Raw genomic sequence first — 22616 nt, forward strand, 5'->3', positions numbered from 1 at the left:
AGCTCCTCAAGCAGAGGGGCAAGCCCACCCTATTGGGCCTTTACTCTTGCCTGGGCTCCCCAGGCCCAGACCCTTCTTACCTGGGTCAGGTTGGTTATATGACTCAGTGCCTTTTGAATAGTTTTTAGTTAGATTTGTTTTCTAAAATTATTTCACTGGTTGTTTGGTTTTTGGCATCTCAGAGAGGGAGTCTAGGCCTTTGACTTGTGGTTTACACTTTTATTTGTTTACAATAAAAATAGACTGATGCACACCCTTGGATGGGCACACGCATTCTGGGGAGATTCTTGGTTCAAATGAGTCTTGGAAACTCGGGATATGTGGGGACAGCATCGCTGGGCACCCTAGCCCTCTTGTAAGTACTTGCTGAGAACAGAGTAAGAGACAGACTTAGACAGACCCCTCTGGATGAGCAGATCCACGCACGAGCCATATTTCTTGGCGAAAGGCAGTGTCAGCTGGAAGGAAAAGCCAGTCTTATCCCTGATTTCCAGGCCAGTTGCCTACTCTGGCTCTGTGTGGGCAGGGTTCTCCCAGATGGGCAGGCGCAGGGACAGGACAAGCCAGTTGTTGGGGAACTTTGATGCTCTTGGTCGCAGTTCTCCCGGAGGACATCTTACAGGGCTGTGGCTAAGAGGGGCTGCCAGGGAACTGAGCAGAATGCCCAAAGGGTCAAACATGTATGTTTCCTGCCACTGTTTTTCTACTTCCTAGCTGTAGATGTTGATTTCACCTTTCCAGTCAGGCCAGAGGCCTAATAATTTAGCACTAGTATGTTTAAGGTAAAGATGTTATAATAATGTACTGGATTATAGAGCTACCAGATTAATGAGAAATTAGCTAATTCTTTTTCACCTATAATGTTTAATATAAACTTTGAACGCTAAAATTATGTTAAGGAATCGAAAAACAAAAATCCTGGGTCACGGTCATTCCTTTTCCCTTACCAAACATTTTCTTTTTCTTTATAAAAATGCTTTAAAGCAGCTTAAATAGGAAAGGAATGTACAAAAGTGGTGACATCATAGTTAATTAAGTAGGTGAAGTTGGTATCACCTTTGAAACCCAATGGTTTCTCCGATTTCAGCATCCCAAAACCCTGGGCTTGTGTGATGCGCATCCCTGAGTGTGGCCGGTGTTGTTAGCAATGAAGACAAAATTTTTGTCATTGGAGGAAAACTACAGAAATAAGCAGCCTCAATACTGCTTTTGGACCAGTCCAGACTGGTTCATTTCAACCATCTTTTCCCCTGCCCCGTCCTGGACCCAGGGACCTGAGGTTTAGCTGCCTGCCTTGCCTTCTGGGCAGCAAGATACAGTGTCCATCTGAGATATCTGCAGGGTCACTGAGATATCAGTGGGGTGTGGGTGGCTCTCACCTCCACCCAGCTGTGCAGGCGTTCCTGGGTATGCCGGTCGTCCTTGAAGCCGGTAATGGCCAGCAAGTCCACCACAAACTGCTTGGGGCTGATGCAAAGGGTCTGCCAGAAGAGCCCACTATCAGGCAGGGCTGGGGACAGGTGCCTGACACACATTTGCTCTCAGCCTGTCAGAGGGGGATGCAGAACAAGGGCTTCCCTGGGCCTGCAGTAGCTGCAGGGAAGTGTGGTCGCTGTCCCTGCATACTGCCTCTGCCAAGGCTCGGTCCAAATGATACTGCCCTGTCTTCCTGTCTCTGTTCTTGCCACCCTTCTGCCCCTAACCAATTCCCCCCTCCCCCATCCTGGCTTGCTTCTTGTCTTGTACCACTTACTGTAGGGCGAGGGGACAGGAAGAGAAGGAACAGGGCCCGGGGCCTATCACGTACCCACAGCCGGTTGGCCAGGGAGACCACCTTGGCTGTGATGGCTTTGGGGTCCTTTTGTCTGATGGAATCCAGGATGATGTCTGTCAGGAAGCGGTGACATTTCTGTGCGTAAAACATCTCTTCCCAGGACAGAGAGAAACTCAGGAAAGTCACTTCTGTGGAGGAGAGAGTGGATGTGGCCCCATCTGCCCACAGCTAGGACCTTAGAGGCAGCCTGCAGTAAGGGCTCTTGAGGGAGACAGTGTCCCTGAAGGACCCTGGGTGGGGCCTGGGCATCCCCACAAGGAAGTGCAGGCCTGGCTCCAGATCCTCACCTCGGGGCAGGGGGCTGGCTGTGGGCAGGGTGCGCCTCAGGACGTTTTTCTGTGTGGTGTAGATGATGCTGTCCTCAAAGAACATGCAGGAGCCATCACTGCCCACCACGGGGGGGTGACTCACTTTGAGGATGACCCCTGCGCTCTCTAGGTCACTGGCCTCGGGCAGAGGCTGCTCAGGAGCAGGGCTTTCTGTAAAAGTAACATGGGGAAAGAGTTCTTAAGCCATCTCAGAGCTCAAGCAGGGGGCGGACCTCTGGTGACAGACCAGTAGTCAGTCATCCCCACCTTCCAGCAGCTGCTGTCTGCAGCTTTCAGATGTGGCACCTTGGATTGACGGGGGCCTGTCTTCGCTCTCCTCTCTTCATTGCCCTGGAATCATTGTAAGCCATATCCTAAATTTCAGAACTCCAAGAAATTCTCCAAATTTGTCGAACCAAGACTGATATTTAATAGGCCAATAATAATCCAGCTGGAGACTGGAAATCTTTGTAAAATTATAAAATGAGGAGCTTTTGGGGCGAGACTTTGATGCACGTCCACTCTGAAAAGTATGTTTGACAGACCAGCTTGTGGCTTACAGTCAAGGCTCAGGAAGGCCCCTCCAAGCAGGGCTCAAGCCACTGAAAGGGAAGGTGACAGAATACGCCGGGAAGGACTTTGACGGAAAAGAGGAAACAGTCCATCACGGCAGGTCTTGGCACACCGGCCCAGGCTGCTCTGCACCTGTCCACCAGACACAGCACAACTCTCTTCAGCTCCTTGTCCTCCGTCCCACCTCGGTGACCATCCACCTCCTTGCAGTCACCCAAGCCAGAAACCTGACCCCTGTGGCCAATCCTTACTCCCACCCTCCCTCACCCTGTCTAGCCTGATTCGTCCAGAATGACCTCACCACTTCCAACACTTCCCCTCCTGCTGCTGCATTTCCTCAGCGTCTGGAGCACGCTTTCTCAATGCACACCTCAGTGTTTAAAAGGCTGCAGTGGCTGCCCACTCCCCTTAGCATCAGGACAAAGTGCCAGGTCCTGAACTTGGGCCATAAGACCTGCTCTGATGACTGTCTCCCTTCTCCACGGAAGCCTGGCCTCCAGCCAGACGGATGACTTGGTTCCACAAGCACTAGTGCTTCCCCTTCCTTCCTTGGCTGACTCCCCCCCCCGCCCCCCCGCCCCCCTCCCCTCCCCCCCCCCCCCCCCCCGCCTGCTGTGTGCTCCATTATTTCATGGGCACCCACTTCCCATATGCTTTCTGTGGTTTCTCAGTCCCTCAAGCCACGCCATTGTGTTGGTTATATATGTGTGTCTGCTGCTTGGCACAGAGCTGGCAGGGTTCTAGTCCCCTTTGTCACTAACTCTGTGGTCTTGGTCAAGGTTTGCTTTTCCTGTTGTAAATGAGACCAGGATCAAGGATGGATCAGGACTCACCTCTCTCCTTTGACCTCTGCTTGCCCCAGTCCTTCAGGGTGACAGCTCTTTTCGTGGGGAAGTATGGCTTAAACACTGGCTCTGACCCTTTGTCTTTGGCTCCAGCTGCAGGCGCTGCCTGAAGGCCTAGATCCTTCTCTGAGGCTGTGGAATGGCCTTTCCAGCAAGATAGGGTGTTGGGCTGGGAAGCAGCCTCACTTCCCGAGGGGAGCTGCAGGGTGGCCTCCTCCAAGGAGCTGCTCCGAGGAGCTGGCAGTGGCTGGAGTTCCCACTGTTTGCAATTGACCATGTCCCATTCCCTCACCAAGGAGATGAGTTTTTGCATTGGTGTGACAGGAGGGTCTTTGGTTTCACATTTCTGTGTAAGGTTGACTGTGGCAGACTTTTTCTTGGGGGGACTTTCAGGGCAAGTGCCCCAGTGTCTGGGGTTGGCACACAGGCTGGAACAGTGGGAGTATGTGCTGGGATTGCCTGCTCGTTTGGCACCTCGGCACAGGGACATCTGGATGGTCCGGGAGTACTGCTCAGCCTCCTCCATTTGGCTGGACCTGGCCAGGGTCCCCTTGGCCTTGCTCCATGGAGTCCTGTCATTGCTGTCCTGGAAGTCCATGGGTGCGCAGGCTGTAGTCTGAGGAGGGAAGGTGCAGTAGCTCCCAGCATGCTGTGCTTCCACATTGGAGCACCCCCCACTCCCGACCCTGGTCTGATGGGCCGGCCTCTGAGACTTCCCTCGCTCACCCAGAATAATCCCATCCCCCATAGGGTCATCCATCTGAGCTCTGCTCTGTCCAAGTAGGGGTGGTGTCAGCCCAGGGGCCTCTTATATTCCAAAGGGATATATCAGCATCCCCGGCCACCGCAGCCAGCACTTCCCTGTGCCTCCTCCCAGGTTCAGAGAACAGTTTCTGTGCCAGGACCCATGCAGTCCCTGCCGCACTCCACTCTGCGCCTGCAGTAGCAAGGCCTGCCCTGAGCTTTGTGGGAGTATCCTTTGAGGACAACAAGAAACCAAAGAAGGCTGGGCCTTACCTCTTTGGCATCTCTACTGAACTCCACCAGGGACTCTGGCCCTTCTGTCACCACGTGCAGCTTTCTGATGGGGAAAGCTTCTTCATTTTCAGATTCCTTCTCCTGAGTCCATGACCTGCAGATTCCAAAAAGGATTGGTTAGTGAGCAGAAGATTCTACTAGCCCATCAATTGCCCAGTCAGTCTGGCTGAGAGTGGGGGAGAAGGGGCTTTTACAGGGTTTTACTTAGGTCACTGCCCAATCCTGGGCCCGCCCCACCCTGTTAACCCCAAGGAGAAAAGGTCCTACTGGGAGGTGGGACTTAAAACAGGATTCCCAAGAGGAACGTAAAGGAACAAACTCCAGAATGTGGTGCTCGGAGCAAAGTCCCCTTACTTGTACGCCTCACTTTGGACAAGGGCTTCTGAGAGAGATGGGATATGGTATTCCTCCACCTCCTGGCAGAAGAGGGGCCATTCTCTGTAAATGACAAGAGGTTGGGCTGGGCAGCTGGGTGAGAGGGTGGGGGGAGGCATAGGCCTCCAGAGCTGCTGCCTTCAATAGCAGTTCACATGTTGGAAATACTATAACCTCCGTCCTGAAGGCTGCAAACTCAAGTTCCCTTTATTACAAAGGGTGGGGTTTCATCATATACTTTCCTTCCTTCACTTACTTGAATTCAGACGGTAAAAACAGTTTTCCAAGTCTCAGGAAGTTGAGAACATGTCGGAACATTTGGCCATCTCCGTGGATCAGTAGCGTCTGCCCGTATGTAATCCAGTACGCTCTTTGAGGGTTGGACAGCAGTTCTGGATACTGCCAGGGATTGGACACCGGACCGTCAGTCTGTTAGTTAAAGGGCTGGGTCTTCAGTAGGGGGAAGATTAGCCTTCTCTTACTTCAATGTCCTGACCATTCTAGAGCAGAGGCTTTGGGACTTGTTTGGCCACAGAGAGCCATGTTGGGGAGTAGAGCATCTAGGGAGAAGCACATCGTCTCTGCTTCATTTTCCTGGTCCCTAGACCACCCTCTTGAGGCATTTGAAACCCCGTCCTACCTCCTGCTCAACCCAGGCCTCTCCAACTGGCTTCTTCCCTACCCAAACTTCTGCCGGCCTTCCCAGCCTGCTGCTTCTATGGTAAGAGCAGGGAGAAGTTCCTTGCTCTAAGCAGGTGCTAGAGGCTGTGTGAGGGTCAGGTGACAAGTTCCAAAGCAGCTCAGCTACAGAAGCCAAAGGGAGAGTGGGACAGCCTGGGGCTAGCAGTACCTTCAGCAGGGTCTGCAGTGTGGTTGCATACCAGTGGCTTCCAACATAAACTTTGATGATCTGTTGGGGGGAATACACAGTAATTTCTGCCATCCACTCCTCATCTAAGGAAACCAATGAGAAGGAACACATCACATGGGCCAGAAGGGAAGTTTTGGCCAACATTGCATTGCACGTTGACTCAATATCTTCCTCAGTTATATCGTGTTGCTACCCTGAGAGGCAGCAGAGATCTGACACCAACCTTCTCTGCTGCTCAGGCCTCTCCTGGGTGGTGAGGTGGGTTTGGAATGGTAGCTTGGAGGGTCAGCTGGTGACTCTGGGGGTGGGGAGGGTAAGCCCTTAGGAATCCCAACCCCAAGGGCTCTGCTGCTCTTTCCCTGACCCACCTCTGTCTCAAGAAAGTAGACTGATGTTCCTGGCTACTTCCATTGCCAACTGTCTCTGTTTTCCAGCTGGTGTGTCCTGGGTGTGTAACTTTCCATGCAGCTATTTAGACTGGCGCTAGGAGTCCCTCGTTATGTTTGTGCTCGTGGTGTGGTGAATATCACAGAGCCAGCTCTCATCAATTCACCATCACTTCTACAGAGAACAAGCCTCCTCAAACGTCTGAAAGTGGGACTTTCTTCTGGGGATAAAAAGACTTAGGCTTTGTTGTGATGAGCTGTGTAATGAGTGAAGGGCTTATAATTAGATTATAATTAGATAAGAGGTAGGAGTTACATAATTAGATTGTGAGCTCTATGAAGATAAGGACTGTGTTTTGCTCATTTCTGTACACTTAAGAGTCTACTTTTGTCCTGGTACATAGTAGATGCTCAATAAATGTTGAATGTTGCTGAATGACAGTAATACAGCATAAAACTTGATCTGAAAAACTATTTTTTAATAGGAGGTGATAGGCAGATGGTGAAAATAACACTATCTTTGGACTCAGATTTCAACTCCAGCTCAATCATGATCTAAATTTGTAATTTGAGCAAGTTGCCTCCCTGAGCCTCTGCCTCATCTGTTAAATAAACTCAGGGACTGTTTCTCCCTGGACCGCAGCAAGGACCAAGTGAGCACAGCATGTCAGCACCTAGAGCTGGAGCCGGCGTGCTTTGGGGACGGTGCAGCCCCACAGTGGGTCAGTCTGCAGTGTTTGAGGCTACGTGTGGGCTTGCGGTAAGGAGGGGTCACTTAACATGAAAGTTTCCCTTTAGGCAAAACCCACAATGTCGGTCTGTCTGGCTTTCCTTCCCTCTTCCATCTACAGTTACTGGCCCTGGCCAGCCTCATCTTTCCCCTCTGATGCTCCAGACCCGCCCCTGACACTAAATTCAAAACAAGAAGCTTCTTGATTTACTGAGCACATCCATGGGTGCCAGGGTCTTCGGCTCCAGGTAAGTCTTCAGAGCCACTTTCATTGGCTCATAGGTGATGTCCCTCTTGTCCAGGAAGGCACACAGCTCATACACCTCAGAAATGGTTTCGGTCAGGGGCAGCCGGCAAGTCCCTAGCCAGTTCCTGCCCAGAGGAAAGGCCTGTCACAGAGAGCCTCAGCACTGTACCCCGAGAGAGGCCAGCCTGTCAGCTCTGTGTCTAGAATGTCTCCCCCTAGCACAGGCTCAAACCTATTGTCACCAACATCATTTCCCTGATTTAACTGGAAATCTGGTAATATCTTGTAGGACAGTAAGCTTCACACAGGTTTGCCCTTTTGGAGCTGAGTTTGACCTATTTCTGCAAAGCCCTCTAAACTGACTAATTTTAAGCTTCCAGGCTCTGTGTCAGGTTGAAAAGCCAGGCCAGGGCCCAGCCATATATTTCCTGCCCCTGTAAGTATCTGCCCAAGGCATCTAGTCACTATTGTGGCAGCCTGCCATGGTCTTGGTAGGTTATTAATATCTGTGTGCCCAAGAAAGTTTGAACACCAACCCCCTGCCTCCAAAGGCACTTGTCTTTGCCCTCAGTGACATTAGGGTTGGGCCACAAAGGCCCAAAACAACAATATTAGGGTTCCACTCTGAACCTCAGTTTCCCCTTCTATAAGACAGGGTTGGAAACCATGCCTCTGCACTAATGGAGACATCCTGAGCTCATCCGTCAAGGCAAAGGCCAGGCATCACCTCCTCTGTGAAGCTTGCCTTGTGGGGACTCATCCCTAGCTCTGGCCTCTCTCTGCATCCAGTGAGCCTCCCAAGGGTTGGGAGAGGACCATTGGAGGAGGATATGCATGGTTGGGGTGGTTAATACTTAGCATCCTGAGGGGTGTGACTGTGGCTTGGTCACCTCAGATCTAGCACAGGACTAGAACCAGAGCAATGGTTTGCAGAGGAAAGGGATATGGAATAGTTCGGAAGCTTTAAACCTTGGGAACCCTTGCACCTTGGCACCAGCCCTCTCCTCTGTGGCCAGGGTTCAGTGGTGGTGGTGGGAGTGGCTAAAATGATGGGTTTGCCCTCAAGGACACTACTTCCCTCTGGCTGGTGGGCAGGGCCCCAGGTTAGTTCCTAGAGAAAGGCAAAGCCCACGCTGAGTGGGATGGAGCTGTTCTAGAACGGCCTTACTTGACATGCTGGAAGAGAACCCCATTCCCCGTGATGTACAGTCTACTTCCGTCCAGCGTGCTCTCGATGCGGAGCTGCCCCAGCGCAGAGTCTGGGTACTTGACCAGCACACCCAGGGCCATCACATACAGTGGCTTCACAGACTCCAGGCTAGCTGCATGGCCCCCGTGCCCTGGGCTTGGAGGAGGACAGGATGTCCGGGAACAGCCACCTGTGCCGGGAGAAAGGGGTGACTCCTAGACCCCTCTCAGTCATACCTGTACTGGAATCTTTGGGTCTCCTTCATACCATTGCTTTGAATTAGCACTGAAGAGGCTTAGAGGGAGCTTATTTCCTTGCAAAGTCCAAATCTAGATCTCAGAATCAGTATAGTTTTTCATATTCTGAGTCAGGTTTAGAGGTCAAACTATTTGTTGGAAGGTAGGGTGAGGAGAAGAGAAAAATGTGCTGTATCACTAACATTTGGAGTTCAGAATTTTCAGTGCAGCAGCCATCTGGCCCAGCCCCTGCAGGAATCTCTCTTAGTTCCAGGCTCTGCTCTAATTATGTATATAGTTAGCGCTCTAGCTTCCTGGATTCACAGTATGTATCACTCCTGGGCAGAATTTTCCCCAAAGATACATGTGGTGTTTCTTCCAGGTTGGGCATTTGGGTTGCTGGCTCAGGGGCAGCACCTTGTTCTCCTGCAGTGGACACAGTGCACAGTGTACAGTGGCAGCAGCGGGCTGATGAGCAGGCTGCTGGGTGATTTTTGTGGATCATCTCCAACCCCCAGAGCAACCCTACAAGAGGGGCAGTGCTATCCTCACATCACAGATGAGAAACTGTCCTGAAAGACTAATTAAGCACCTGTCTCAAACTTCAAAGCGAGGCAGGGGCAGAACTGGGATTTGAGGGCAGCTCTGTCCATCTCCAGGGCTCCTGGAGCCGTTTCCCTTCGGCGTGGTGCTTTATGAAAGGCAAAGCCCACACTTGGTGCTGGGGGACTGCTGCATGGCTTACAGAGCCCATCTGCAGATCCACTGCCTTCGGTCATCACACAGCCCTTGTGGAGTACTCACCCCTCCACCCAGCTCTCAGTGACCCATGTTCTCTGAGGAGCAAAAGACCCTGGGGGAAGGATTTGAAGTCACAGCCCCATAAGTGGATTGTTAGAGGCTAGGACATACTCCTGAGACCTGCCGCAGGATGCTATTGCCTCCAAATAGGGTAGGACTCCATTTGCTGGGGAGGAGGGTGGGAGAGCTGGGCCCGAAGACAGGGAGAGGCCCCTCCCCATGGGGTAAATGTCTGGTAGTATGCAGAACACACTTCACACATGCTGTACATTCTCGGTTCTGGACATCCTCAGAATGCCAGCCAAGGTCACCCGGAAGTAGCTGGCTCCTTCAACATGCACAGTAGCTTCCATGGATGTACAGGAATTGCAAAATGGGATGATGAAAAGCAAATAAAAAACGTGAGGGGAAGAGCAAGCTGGAATGAGGTAGGGCCGGGAACATGAAGGCCTGGGTCAGGAAGTGTCAGGAGCGGGGAGAAACAGACACAGCAGCCAGGGGTTTCGAAATAGGGCACATGGGAATTTGCAGGTGGGTGGGAACATGGAAGCACTAGTGAGGAATTTGCTCAAGCATTTCCCACGCCCCCCAGCTGTGCCTGGAAGATGAAGGACGGGAATGGCAAGTGGGTGCTGCAAGTTCCCAGTGGGTCACTCCTTCCCCAAGCAGAGCAGACCTGCCCTGCCCTTGGGAAGTCTGCCATCAGGCCCAGCCTCCCTCCCTAGGACATTCTGGCCTGGTCTCCTCAGTTGGGCTGAACTGGTCTACCTACAGCCCCTGTTGGTTGCAAGCTACCCACCCTCAGTGGGGAGGCTGAACAGACAGGCCACACAGGACCTGAGGTTGAAATTCCTCTTCTTGGATTTTAAGACAGCCCGAACACCTGCTTTTCTCACAAGCACCCAAAGTAGTTGTGGGAGGGGAGATGTCTGTTCTTGGCTTTTCCAGCTCAAGCCTGACTACCCCAGAATACCAAGGGGAGGGCAAGTTTCCCCTGGTGACATACCCATGTTCATCCGGTACAGCCTTACAGCTTCAGTGAGCTCAGGGATTTCTAGAATTTCCACTTCTGCTTCTAACACATCTATGTTGGAGAAATTATCTGGCAGTAAAATCTTCTGTGAGCGAAGGAAATTCACTTGAAGAGCAAAAGAAAACAAAATGAGTTAATAAGGTTATTTCTAATTTAACTAAAGTTCCAAGTTTTGACAGGATTTTGGTGCTGCAACTTATCCTAGGCTCTTCTTGTTCTGAAACAATTTTAAACATACCTGGTCAGATTAGTTAGATTTAAGTCTGTGGTTTTCAAGGTGAAAGACCCCAAATTACTTTGTTTTCCTGTATTCAAGTCCATGGGTGTGGTCTCCTGTGGCCTGGCTTGGGGATCCCTAGAGAGGACCTCCTGGGGAGCTCACTGGCCCTGAGACTTACCCTGTGAGTCTTAACTCAAGAGCAGGTCATTCCAAAAGAGGGAGTTGTCTTGCTGCTTAGTGAGGAAGGGCCCAGCTGAGGCCGCGTTGGCAGGTGGTACCTGCAGTTTGTCCCTGCCTGGGTTGCAGTGTGGGAGGCAGAGTTGGAGCCAACACTACTGTCCTGTGTTAATCAACTTGGAGATTCAGAAGCACATCACTGACGACTCCAGGTGACTATGAATATGAAAGGCTGGGGGTTCCAGGCATTTGGGAGCCTAGTACAACTAGGGTGTTTCCTGTCCTATTCATCTAGGGAGCAGCAGCATCTTACAATCAAAGAGGTCATTCAGTTCACGCCCCACCACAGCCTTGTCCTGAGGCAGTGGGGGAAGGGCGGCTCTCTTCTGTCCAGGGTTGAAGCTCTCATCCCTCCTTAGGCCACTAACTCACGTGGGCAGTTCTACAATGATTCCGAGCAACCTCATTTCCTTTTATTCTGAGCTTTGTGGAAGTGAGAGCAGGAAGGAACCATACTTTGAAACACCCCTATTTTCTCATTTTACAGAAACTGAGGCCTAGAGCCCACTTGGATATGTAAGAACAGAACTAGAAGAGCAGCTGACCTTGGAGTCCAGCTCAGGGCCTTGCCCTTCATGCCAACTCTTGTGGTCCCCGACACTGCCTCAGGTAGTTTCCAGTGCCCCCTCACACCCAGGCCATCCCCAAATGAACAAGGAATAAAATAGCCCTGAGGCTAGTAGGGGTTGAAAGCTGGGATTGTGCTTGCCTCCAGGAAGGCTCTGTCATGTTCCCACCATCTCTGCCCAGGGAAGCTCTTGAGGCTCTAAGCAACGAGCTGGGCCTCCATGGAGTGTGGGTGGGGAGGGATGGATGGGTCCTATCAGCCCACTCCCCTCCTCCACCCCCATCCCTACAGTACCCCCTGGGTAGAGCAATCACCTATGAACCGGAACTCGCTGCACTCGCACTCGATCAGGGCCACAGTCTCAGCCAGCCACAGCAGGTTGTCTTCTGTCACCAGGCTTGGGTACTTGGCCACCAGGTCTAGGGGCAGGAAGCAGTAGTGTACTTCCTCTTCCGTGTCTAACAGTGGTGTGTCCATGAGCCCCAAAGGTGCCTTATCGTGTAGGCCTGGAGGAGAATGTGCAGAGGAGTGTTACCGCCTCCCAGAGGCCAGGGCTGTCAGAGGCCACGAGGGCTCTCACTGATCCAGGGGCCCCAGAGGAAGCTGGAAAGATCCACCCTGGAGATGGTCCCTGCCAGGTGCCTCCATTCTTTCTAGAGGCAATGCTAAGGATTGGCAGGAGTGTGGTAGGGAGCAGGGCATGGAAATCTAATTTTTCTAGAGTGAAAAAGACAGTAGGACATGTTATAAAATTTTGGCTATGTACCAAAGCCATTAAATTCACATTCATTAGTTATCACCAACCATTGTGACCTACAGGTAACATAGATACTTTTGACTCTCCTGGAAGCCCAAAACTCGTCCACAATCGTGAAGGTTGCTTGGTGTCTCAGATAGGCCAATCTATATTGCAAGGCACCCATCAGTGGTCACTTGGGGACATCCCTTGTGTGGTAGAGTGGTTTGAAAGGATGGTGGAGTTCCCTGACTACTAGGAAGCATGGAATGAGCCCAGCCCTGCCCAAGTGAAGCCAATATGCGGAAGAATGAATGAACGTGGACGAGCATGTTTGATGCCAGTGTGTAAGTAGCCATGGAGGGGCATGTGGCAGGGTACAAGATCAAAGGAGATGGTAGTGAGGGAGAGAAGCCGTCCAGAACTAGTCCAGAAATCAGGGTACTCTCTGGAAGGAAGCCACTTCCGTTAGGATGAGGAGAAGGGAAGCTGGTGGGGGCTTTAGGAAGACTTAGTCTGCGCTTATACCTGTGAAGGCTGGGCTTTTTATAGGAAATTCTGAGGGTTTGCTGATACACTTCCATGTTCGCCAGTAGTTCAGAGAGGCTCTCTCCGCAACAGGTATGTCTGCAGGCCGCACACGTAGGTGGTGCTTCCCCTCCTTCAGATTATCTAGAGTCTGTTAGACAAAGAAGATCACTGCTTTGAAAACTCTAAACCAAGTAAGTATCTACCAATCTACAAAAATACCTGGAAAAGTAATATGTGACTTGCTTTAGTAAAGTGTTTTGAAGTAGAGTCAATCACACAAAAATGTAGATTTAGGTCTATAAGATGATATTCAAAATTTCAATGATAATTTCTCTTCTGATTTTTGAAACAATATTTTGGGGTTATAGTTTATGTGGATTAATAGAAATTTATCTTACACAATCTTAGGGGTAATTTATAGTTAACCATTAAAAACAAGATTTTCAGTTATCATTGCCTCTCAAGAATTCAAAAATCCTTTTTTAAAAAAAGATTTTATTTATTTATTTCTAGAGGGGAAGGGAGGGAGAAAGAGAAGGAGAAAAACATCAAGTATGGTTGCTTCTCACGCGCCCCCCAATGGGGACATGGCCTCCAACCCAGGCATGTACCCTGACTAGGAATCGAACTGTTGACCCTTTGGTTCACAGGCCAGTGCTCAGCCCACTGAGCCACACCAGCCAGGGCTCAAAAAGCCCTTTTTGACCTGTTATAAGTGTTTTGCTCTGCTTGTTGTCTATGCTCATCCTAACCATGGAATGTCATCTAAGTAGGGAAGTGGAGGTGGCACAAGGCACGTTTTCCAAAGCGCTTTCAGGCATTTGCTTATTTATCGTAACAGCTCTGGAAGATAGATGTGGCGTTTGCATTCCCATTTTGCTGATGACGCTTTTGTGGTCAAAGGATTTGTGACTTGCCCAACCAGTCTTCCAAGTCCAGACCTTCTCCACTTCAAGAAGCAGGTGACCAGGGATTGGGCTGAGGCTGGAGTGGAGCACACCATCCAGGCAGGGCTGAAGCCCAGGGCAGATGGTGGGCTGGGTGTCTTCATATTGCCCTCACTCAGGGGCCAATTCTCCTACAAAAGTCCTGCCCAAGGGGCGGGTTATAACATCAAGCCCTTTTTTTTTTTTTCTGTCTCTAGCTTAGAAGAAAATAGAACTTTTCTAAGAAATTTTTGGTTATAGCTGGAAAAGTCATCCTATAAAGGTACCACGTGACCCAATTTTTTCTCTAAGAGCCTCATAATGGACAGAACACCTCAGATTCTGTATGAAACTAATAAAAGAACCTGCTTCTAATTCCTAGCTGCTCAGGTGAAGCTCTTGTGAAACTGCTCATGGGAATCGCGAGATTTGAGAAGAGCTCTCTGGTGACTGTGGCTATAAACTGCACCCACATAACTGCTTAAAGTCTGCAAAAGGAGGGGACCACAGTGAGTCTTCCCCACTTGGGGTGGCTGGAGGACTTGTGGAAAGACTGGAGTATGAGTCTGGACTCTGTCCCTTAAAAGCTAACATTTATTGTCCAGGCACTTTCAAACTGAATCCTCCTGCCCTGGCTGGGTAGTTCAGTTGGTTAGAGCATCGTCACAATATGCCAAGGTTGTGAGTTTGATCTCTGGTCAGGGCACATATAAGAATCAACCAATGAATGCAGAAATAAGCAGGACAACCAGTCTCTCTCTCTCTCTCTCTCTCTCTCTCTCTCTTCCCCACTCTCTCCCCCCTTCCTTTCTCTCTCTAAAATCAATCAATAAAAAAATAAAATAAACTGAATCCTCCTAATGTTCCCCCAACCCATAAAGTAGGCTCTGGTATTATTAGTCCCATTTAGTAAATGGGGAACATGGCCCAGAAAGAGAAAGAGTACTCAGTGCCCCAAGTAAGTGGAAATGCTGGGAATGGAACCCAAGACTCTAGGGCTCATGCTCTTAACCACTGCTCTAACAGCTGCCTCCCACTTCCCAGCTAACATCTCCAAGCTTCAGCCTCCTCACATGTGAAGTGGAGATAGTAAAGTCTGGGAGGTGGTGTTGAGGGAATTAAAGGAAATAATGTAAATGTTAATTTCCTTTATCTTAGTGGTAAGAACCCAAACGACCTCTCTACCTTTGTCTCCCACCATTATTTTGACGCCATCCCACCATCAGTTACACTAAACTCCACAGAACTCCAGACACCCCTTGTTCTGTGATGCCTCCTCAACTTTATGCTGTTCCCTCTACCCAGAATACCTATCTTCTCCCTTCTCTGCCTGAAGACCATGGCCCCTGCTCCAGCCAGAGTGGGTCACCCCCTTCCTTTGTTCCCACAGACAATGTCTGTATCTGGGCCTCTGGCTTGGAGAGGGAGAGAGGCTGACAGGGAGAAAGGGCTCAGCTTGGGTCTGATTGGTGTTGGACTGAAAAGTGTTGGATAAAGTTGCAAGAAAAGAGAGTGAACTAGGGAGAGCCTTCGAGAAGCAACATACATTCCAAGCTCCTGCTAAGCTGACTGCATCACAGGAACTTGAACCTGCCATTTACTTCACCTGCAGATTCAAATCCTGAGATTCTATCTCAGTGGAAGAAACAGTGGTGCCCTTGAACAACTCTAAATTGGCCATTGGGGAGGGAACAAATTGGGGGAGAAAAATCCCTGCTTGGGAGAACAACCTGTTTGAGGATGGGCCTGGGTGCTCTATCTGGAGGTACTGCTTGGTCCCCAGGTATATCCTTTGGGTTGGGTCAGTAATGACAGTTCAATTAGCTTGAGAGATCTATTTTGTAAAAATGAAATCTCCCTTTCTTTTTTTTTTTTAGATTTTATTTATTTATTTTTAGAGAAAGGGAGGGAGAAAAACAGTGTGTGGTTGCCTCTCGCACACCCCTAACTGGGGACCTTGCCAGCAACCCAGGCATGTGCCCTGATTGGGAATCAAACCGGTTTGCAGGCCCGCACTTAATCCACGGAGCCACATCAGCCAGGGTGAAATTTCCCTATCTTGCTACTCCCACTATGTGAAGTATGAGCAGTACCATTTCCCCTAAGAAATCTTTCTAATATTTTGATTACATGTTGAAATGATAGTATTTAAATATCCTGAGTTAAATAAACTATACTCAAATTAATGTCACCTTTTTTATTTTTTAAAATGTGGCTATTAGAAAATTTAAAATTACATAGTTCACTTTATATTTGCATTGTATCATCCACTTCTGTCCTTAAAGCATATAGGAATAATGGCTGGTACCCAGAATGCTTTCAGTAAATACTGGCTGAATGCATTAAGTTGGACTGCCTCAGAAGGGTCTTTAGACTAACAATTGGCAAACTCCACTTTCTCCAAGCAAAGTGTTTGAACATTTAGGCAAGAACCTGAGTATCTGAACAGGCCTTAGCAGTGAATAAAGTGCTGGAAATATGTGAGGTTGTTGATTTGCTTGAGATGGCTGTTCATTCTCCAGCTGTATTTACACTCTGTTTCAATGAATAAATACTACCTAAGTTGTGCCAACCTAAATGTTTATTTCTTTGAAAACACCATTTCCAAAAACATAAGCACCTGTTTCATGGTCTGCTTGAGAAAAGCCAATCCTCATGATTCAGTGAATACTCTACCGCTCTGCTCACAACTTGGAACTTTGGAATTGAACCAATTCATTGGCCTTTGAGCTGTTACCTTCCATTTAGAAGTTACTTTCCAGTTATGTTTTGTCTCAATTTGGGAAGTGAAGACAGCAGAGAAGTTAAAGGGTTTGATAAATGTTTGTATTATAGGCTTATGTTCTTTAAAATGGTTCTTCAAAAACTTGCCTTTATCTTTTTGATTTTCAGCAATGAACAAGTGACTCCTTTTTCCCCACAAAATGATGCCTTGGTATAAAGTCATCAGCAACCTTGACTTGCCAGGCCAATTTAGTGATTTTGAAGCCATTTGTAAGCAATGCTATTATTCCATTCTTGGGGTAATTGAAAAAAAATTTAATTCATCTGGGTAGCTTGAAAAAGAAAAAAAGAAAAGAATACTACAACCACTGCACTGGAGTATGTAAGCATTTTGATTTCCAAATGCATAACTTTTAAGAGAAAACACTGAATTATTTAGTAAGGAGTATCCATAAAAACATATGTTATAACTTTTCTCATTCCTACATGACCCAGATATGTATGGTCTACCTCAGTTTTTTTCTGAGAGGTGTCGGGGAGGCATAGTTGGTTGTGCACTGGCCTGCAGTGTAGCTTGTGGGGTCAGTGACTGCAGAGGTAAAGCAAGTAACGCCATGTCCAGACAGAGGGATTAATATGGGGTATGGCCAAGGGTCCTTCCCAGTTATAATATTTAGTTCTTCCAGGATGAAAAAAAAGTCATTGTTAAAAAATGAAGAATAAACCACTTAAGATAAGCCACCGGAATGGTTTCTGGAGTTTTGAGAAAATATAAGAAAGAAGGTAATGTTCTTTGGTGATAGCTTAATGGATATAAGTAAAGGCATTTAAAGCTCTTACAGTGAGAAAACAAGAAGTCTTGGAAAACAGAGAAGAGAAGGCAAAGAAAAAATTCTGCAGTTTGAAGGACATTTTCCTTTGTTGTAAGTGAATTTTGTGGACCTAACAGGCACAATGAGAAGTAATATTCTTGATGAATCTATAGATTTTAAACCTCAGACACAGTGTATATAGCAAGCCCTTCAATTTCTAAAGTATTCACATTTTAAAATTCAATACCAAAACCAGAAAAAGCTTAAAATAGGATTTCCCAGAGTCAAAGGCACCCTCTCAGGGGGTGGTAAGTTCCATTCTGGGTTAATGGTGTCAGGCTGCTCATATTGATTAGGCAGAGTCGGGATGAAATCCTTTATTCAGAACATGCATTCCCAGCATATTCTTTTTTATTATTTTAGCTTACTCATCACACTTCCCCATTAAAAGCAACCAACATACAACACAGTTAATGATGTAAGGCCTATGTTTACTGATCACCACTCCTGGAAGATAAGAGTATCTTACCTGCAGCAAAGGCATCAGCTGCAAACCTAGTGCTTGCTCATAGAGCAAGTTCAGTTCTGCACAACTGGAGAAGGAGAGTTTGGAGGTGTAGAGGTAATAGTGCACGTGTCTAAATGTGGAACCATCTCTGTCAATGAATAGCCTCTGGCTTTCCAAAGAGGTCAAAGTTGAAGCCTCTTTCCATAATAGCGAGTCTGGGAACTGAGCGAGTTTGCTTCTGGGAACTGAGAAATGCCAACCCCCAACGTTGAAATGAAACAAATCTTCTGCTGAATCATGGGGCATGCCAGGCTCCTCCTAAAGGGGAAAAAAAAGAGAGCTACGCAAGAAATAGAAATAAAAAGCATCCACATTGTTAAGGGAGAAGTAAAACTATTTCAATTTGCAGATGATATGACTTTTCATATAGAAAAGTCTAAGGAATTCACTATGAAATTGTTAGAATAAGTTCAACAAGGTTGATCAATATAAAAAAATCAGTTGTATGTTCATATATGGCAATGAACAATCCAAAAGTGAAATTAAGAAAACAATTCCATTCACAATAGTATCAAAAAGAACGAAATATTTAGGAATAACTTTAACAAAAGAAGTATAATACTTGTACTCTGAAAACTTCAAAATATTGTTTAAAGAAATTTAACAAGACCTGCCCTGGCTGGTGTGGCTCAGTGGATTGAGTGCCGGCCTGCGAACCAAAGGGTTGCTGGTTAGATTCCCAGTCAGGACACATGCATGGGTTGCGCACCAGGTCCCCAATAGGGGGTGTGCGAAAGGCAACCTCACATTGATGTTTCTCCTTTCTCCCTCCCTTCCCCTCTGTCTAAAAATATAAAAATCTTTAAAAAATAAAAATAAAAAAGAACCAAATAAATGTTTTAAAAAATCCCATGTTTATGGACTGAAAGACTAAATATTGTTAAGATGGCAATACTTCCAAATTGATCTGCAGATTGAATACAATCCCTAAGAAAATTCCAGCTCTCTTTATTTGAAAAAATTGATAAGCTGATACTAAAATTCATACGGAAATACAAGGGACCCAGAATAGTCAAAACAATCTTGAAAAGGAGAACAAAATTTGAGGATTCACACTTTCCACTTTCAAAACTTACTACAAAGCTACAATAATCAAGATGGTGTGTTACTGGTATAAGAAGAAACTTATGAATAAGTGGAATAGAATTGAGAGCCCAGAAATAAACCGTTATAGTTATGGTTAATTGAATTTTGACGAGGGAGCCAAGACAACTCAATTCAAAGAATAGCCTTATCAAAAAAAGGTGCTGGTACAACTGGACATTCACATGCCCAAAAAAACAAAAAACAAAAAAAAGGATTTTGGACCCTTACCTCACACCATACACAAAATTTAATACCAAATGGATCATAACCTTAAATATAAGAGCTAAAAAGATAAAACCCTTAGAAGAAAAAAATCTTCATGACTTTGGATTATGCAATGCCTTTTAGGTAAGGTATCAAAAGCAGAATTGAAACAAACAAATTAAATAAAACTTCATCAAAATTTAAAACTTTTTGCCCTGGCTGGTGTGGCTCAGTTGGTTGGAGCGTTGTCCCATAACCAAAGGGTTGCAGGCTTGATTCTCAGTCAGGGCACATACCTAGGATATGGGTTTGATACCCAGTTAGGGCACATGTGGGAGGCAACTGATTGATGTTTGCCCTTTACATCAATGTTACTCTATCTCTCTTTCCCTTCCTCTGTCTCTAAAATCAGTAAACATATCCTTGGGTGAGGATTAAAAAAAAAAGTAGGAACCACCAAAATGTCCATCAACTAATGAATAAGCAAAATGCAGTCAATAAAAAAGAGTAAAGTACTGATACATGCTACAACATGGATGAAACCTTGACCCATTATGTTAGGCAGCCAGGCACAAAAGACCACAAATTAAATGATTCCATCTATAAGTAATGTGCATGATAGGCAAATTTATAAGTATAGATTGTAGATCAGTGGTTGCCTAGGGCTAGAGAGGTGGGGGAAGAAAAAGGGGTGACCAGTAATAGTTATGGAACTTCTTTTTGGGATCACACAAATGTTCTAAAACTGATTGTGGTGATAGTTGCACAACTCTGTAAACCTACTAAAAACCGTTGAAATGTACACTTTAAAATGGTAAATCATATGGTATGTGAATTATTTCTTAATAAAGGTGTTTTAAAAGGAGATAATTATGATGAGGCACTCCCCACCCCACTGAGCATGTGCAGGGCTCTCTTGGGATTGTCCTTGCAGGGACATTACCTTATCAGGGCCATGGAAGGGCAGCTGAATTCTATGTGTTAAAGGAAGCAAAAATCCCTAAACTTCCAGCTCATTGTTTAAAGTTCAAGGTTATCTGTTCGTAAATGAATTGTCTATTTTGCTTCAAGATGACTTAGTTTATCAACACTATAGAAAAGTAGAAAGCCATGCTCACTTCAGCAGCACATATACTAACATTGGAATGATACAGAGATTAGCAATGCCCATGCACAAGGATGACATGCAAATTCATGCAGTGTTCCATATTTTTAATAGAATAATCAATAAAATATATATTAAAAAGTAGAAAGCCATCAAATATACAAACCATCTTTATCAGATTTTAAAATAAGCACTACTCTTACAAAAAAAAACTAAAGAGTGATAAATAATGTATAAAATTTCACCTAAGAACGAACCACAAACCATATTGAATTCTAGGCAAAATTATGCATGCTGAAGTGATTGGTATACAATGTACCGATATTGTAACTTATTCTGAAATACATCAAAAGGAAGATGGATCGATAGAGGGATAGATAGATGAACATGTGATAAATATAGCAACATGTTTATTGTAGAATCTAGGTGGTGGGTGTATGATGCTCACTGTACAATTCACTCAACCTTTCTGAATGCTTAAAAATTTGCATTAAAGTGTTGGTGGGGGAAAAAGTGTTAAAGTAAGAGGTGGTTGATAAAGAGAGGAAAAGCCTATTTATCCAATAAAATCCCAAATCTCCTATTTTGACAGCTGAGGAAGGAAAACAAATGCATGCAACAAAGAAGGGGACAGGGTTCTTTTATAATAAACCTGATCTTGATATTCACATATAAAGAAGAGCAATTATATACACCACATTTGCAGCTAGAAGAGTTAAAGAGGGCATGAAGAGAAATATTATAAATTAAAAAATGGTGTCATGTCTCACAGAAGCAGAACTGGAAAAGCCAATCTAATGGGCCACCCCAGGCTTTGGAGTCCTGGCCCTTCTAAATATGGGTAAGACTGAACATGACAAGTTGAGAGTAACTAAGGGCCCTACCTAGACCAGAAACCATAAATATGCAAGGACTCTGGATTTTTGCTTTCTGTTCTCCTTAAAGGTGACTAGTTGACTGAGAGCTCAGTGAAATGTGCTTTGAGTGATTTTGGATGCTGAAGAACACCTGCTCCTTGAAGGTGAGCCACAGTTCTGGTCATAGTTCCTCTTTTCTCTTTAAGGATAAAGTATGACAAGAAGTTCTTGGCTTAAGAGTTTGCCTCCTTCTTACACACATACATGTCCCATCCACAGGAGGGGTCTTAAGGGGTGCCTACTGTATGAGGGTAGGGGTTAAGGATGTGGCTGTTCTTTCCAGCGTTTTCTTCCCTAAGACTGCTCAGGGGCTGGATCGTGCAGAACTATCCCAGTCTGGGGAGAGCCCTTAATCACTGGCAAACTTGGGGACTTGTAGTATTTGGTGGACTGACTGGAGGAAATGCACTAGCTCTAGTATAGACATCCCCATCCCAACGCAAAGAGCACCATCTCTTTTCCACAGATCCTTCTCCCCAAAATCAATTTCTAAAGCTAGAACCACCTTGCGGTCTTAAAAATAGGACCTCAACTTAGAGCCAAGTTCCCCAGCGTTTCCCATCATGCCTCAGAAGGCTGCCTCCCCATCCTTCAGGTCTGGATCCCCTCCTCCCCCCCGTTTGCCCGCCCATGCACCGTGGCCTTCCCTCAGAGTCAACAGCCACAAGAGCTGAGATATAAAGACCTTCACCCTTGTCAAGAGGCACAGGCCCACTCATCAGACCTGGAATCCCCCAAATCCTCAAAGATAGAACACTTCATCCCTCAAAGCAGGAGCATTCCTCCAATTCCTCGGACCTGTAGAATCCAAGCTACCAACATAAGCAGAAAAGCAGAATGTGTGTTTGGGCCAACACCCTCCAGGAAACCCACAAAGAGGACGAGCAAAGGGACTTCCCCATAAGTGCATTGCTAGGACTTAAATAACAAGGACTGACAGGAGAGGAGGTCAGCAAAATAGAGGGAAACTAAGTTTTTTTTTTAACTGCGCCTGAGTGTGCCGCGTCGCTAAATTTGGGCCAATCGCTAACCGCAGAGATCAGCTTCTGGATAAGTTGCTTGCTTGCTCTTGCATAAAAACCCTAGTCTGTAAGCGTTAGGCGCGGCTCTCATTTGCAGCTCTACGGAGCACCGTGACTCCGGTCACTTTGGGAGAGTCCGCCCCTGCGCAGGTAAAGCTTGTTTGGCCAATAAACCATCTATAAATCTCTTAAGAGTCTGAGTCCGTCAGTTCCTAGAACGAGAACCTTCGATCTCGCATCTCGCATATAACAGGACCCAGCACCCAGGCCCTTCAAAGCTGGGGCTATATCCCCTCGTGTCTCAGAGCCAGAAACCTAACCCTAGAGCCATAAGCCTCCACCCCATCGCCACCCCGCCCCAATTCGCTGTTTTAGTAGTTTTGGCGCCCCCATCAGGGCGGGCTCCATACCATGGTTCGGACTCCAGCGGCGGGCGGGCAGGCGCGTGACCGTGGCAATAACGGCCCCCCGGCGCGCGGGGGGGGCGGGGCCGG

The 22616-nt window shown here is 47.0% G+C and overlaps 1 protein-coding gene and 1 non-coding gene across 2 annotated transcripts; one reads left to right on the forward strand and one right to left on the reverse strand.

Annotated features, from left to right (window-relative positions):
* Nucleotides 1-140: 140 nt before the first annotated feature.
* Nucleotides 141-22572, reverse strand: KCTD19 (potassium channel tetramerization domain containing 19). The gene is made up of 16 exons (XM_024555960.4): nt 22533-22572; nt 17750-18046; nt 12756-12906; nt 11806-11997; nt 10440-10571; nt 8376-8586; nt 7172-7332; nt 5824-5927; nt 5230-5372; nt 4953-5036; nt 4578-4692; nt 3549-4176; nt 2122-2313; nt 1808-1962; nt 1380-1481; nt 141-458 (listed from the first exon to the last, which is right to left on the reverse strand). Exons 1-16 carry the CDS (start codon nt 22533-22535, stop codon nt 345-347), a joined length of 2784 nt encoding a protein of 927 aa, XP_024411728.2. The 5' UTR covers nt 22536-22572; the 3' UTR covers nt 141-344.
* On the forward strand, nt 20189-20292 carry LOC112300874 (U6 spliceosomal RNA). Its single transcript, XR_002974426.2, has one exon. It is a non-coding gene; the product is annotated as a U6 spliceosomal RNA (small nuclear RNA).
* Nucleotides 22573-22616: the final 44 nt, after the last annotated feature.

Source organism: Desmodus rotundus, chromosome 12 (genome assembly GCF_022682495.2).
Source record: "Desmodus rotundus isolate HL8 chromosome 12, HLdesRot8A.1, whole genome shotgun sequence".
In the NCBI taxonomy this organism is placed as follows: Eukaryota; Metazoa; Chordata; class Mammalia; order Chiroptera; family Phyllostomidae; genus Desmodus; species Desmodus rotundus.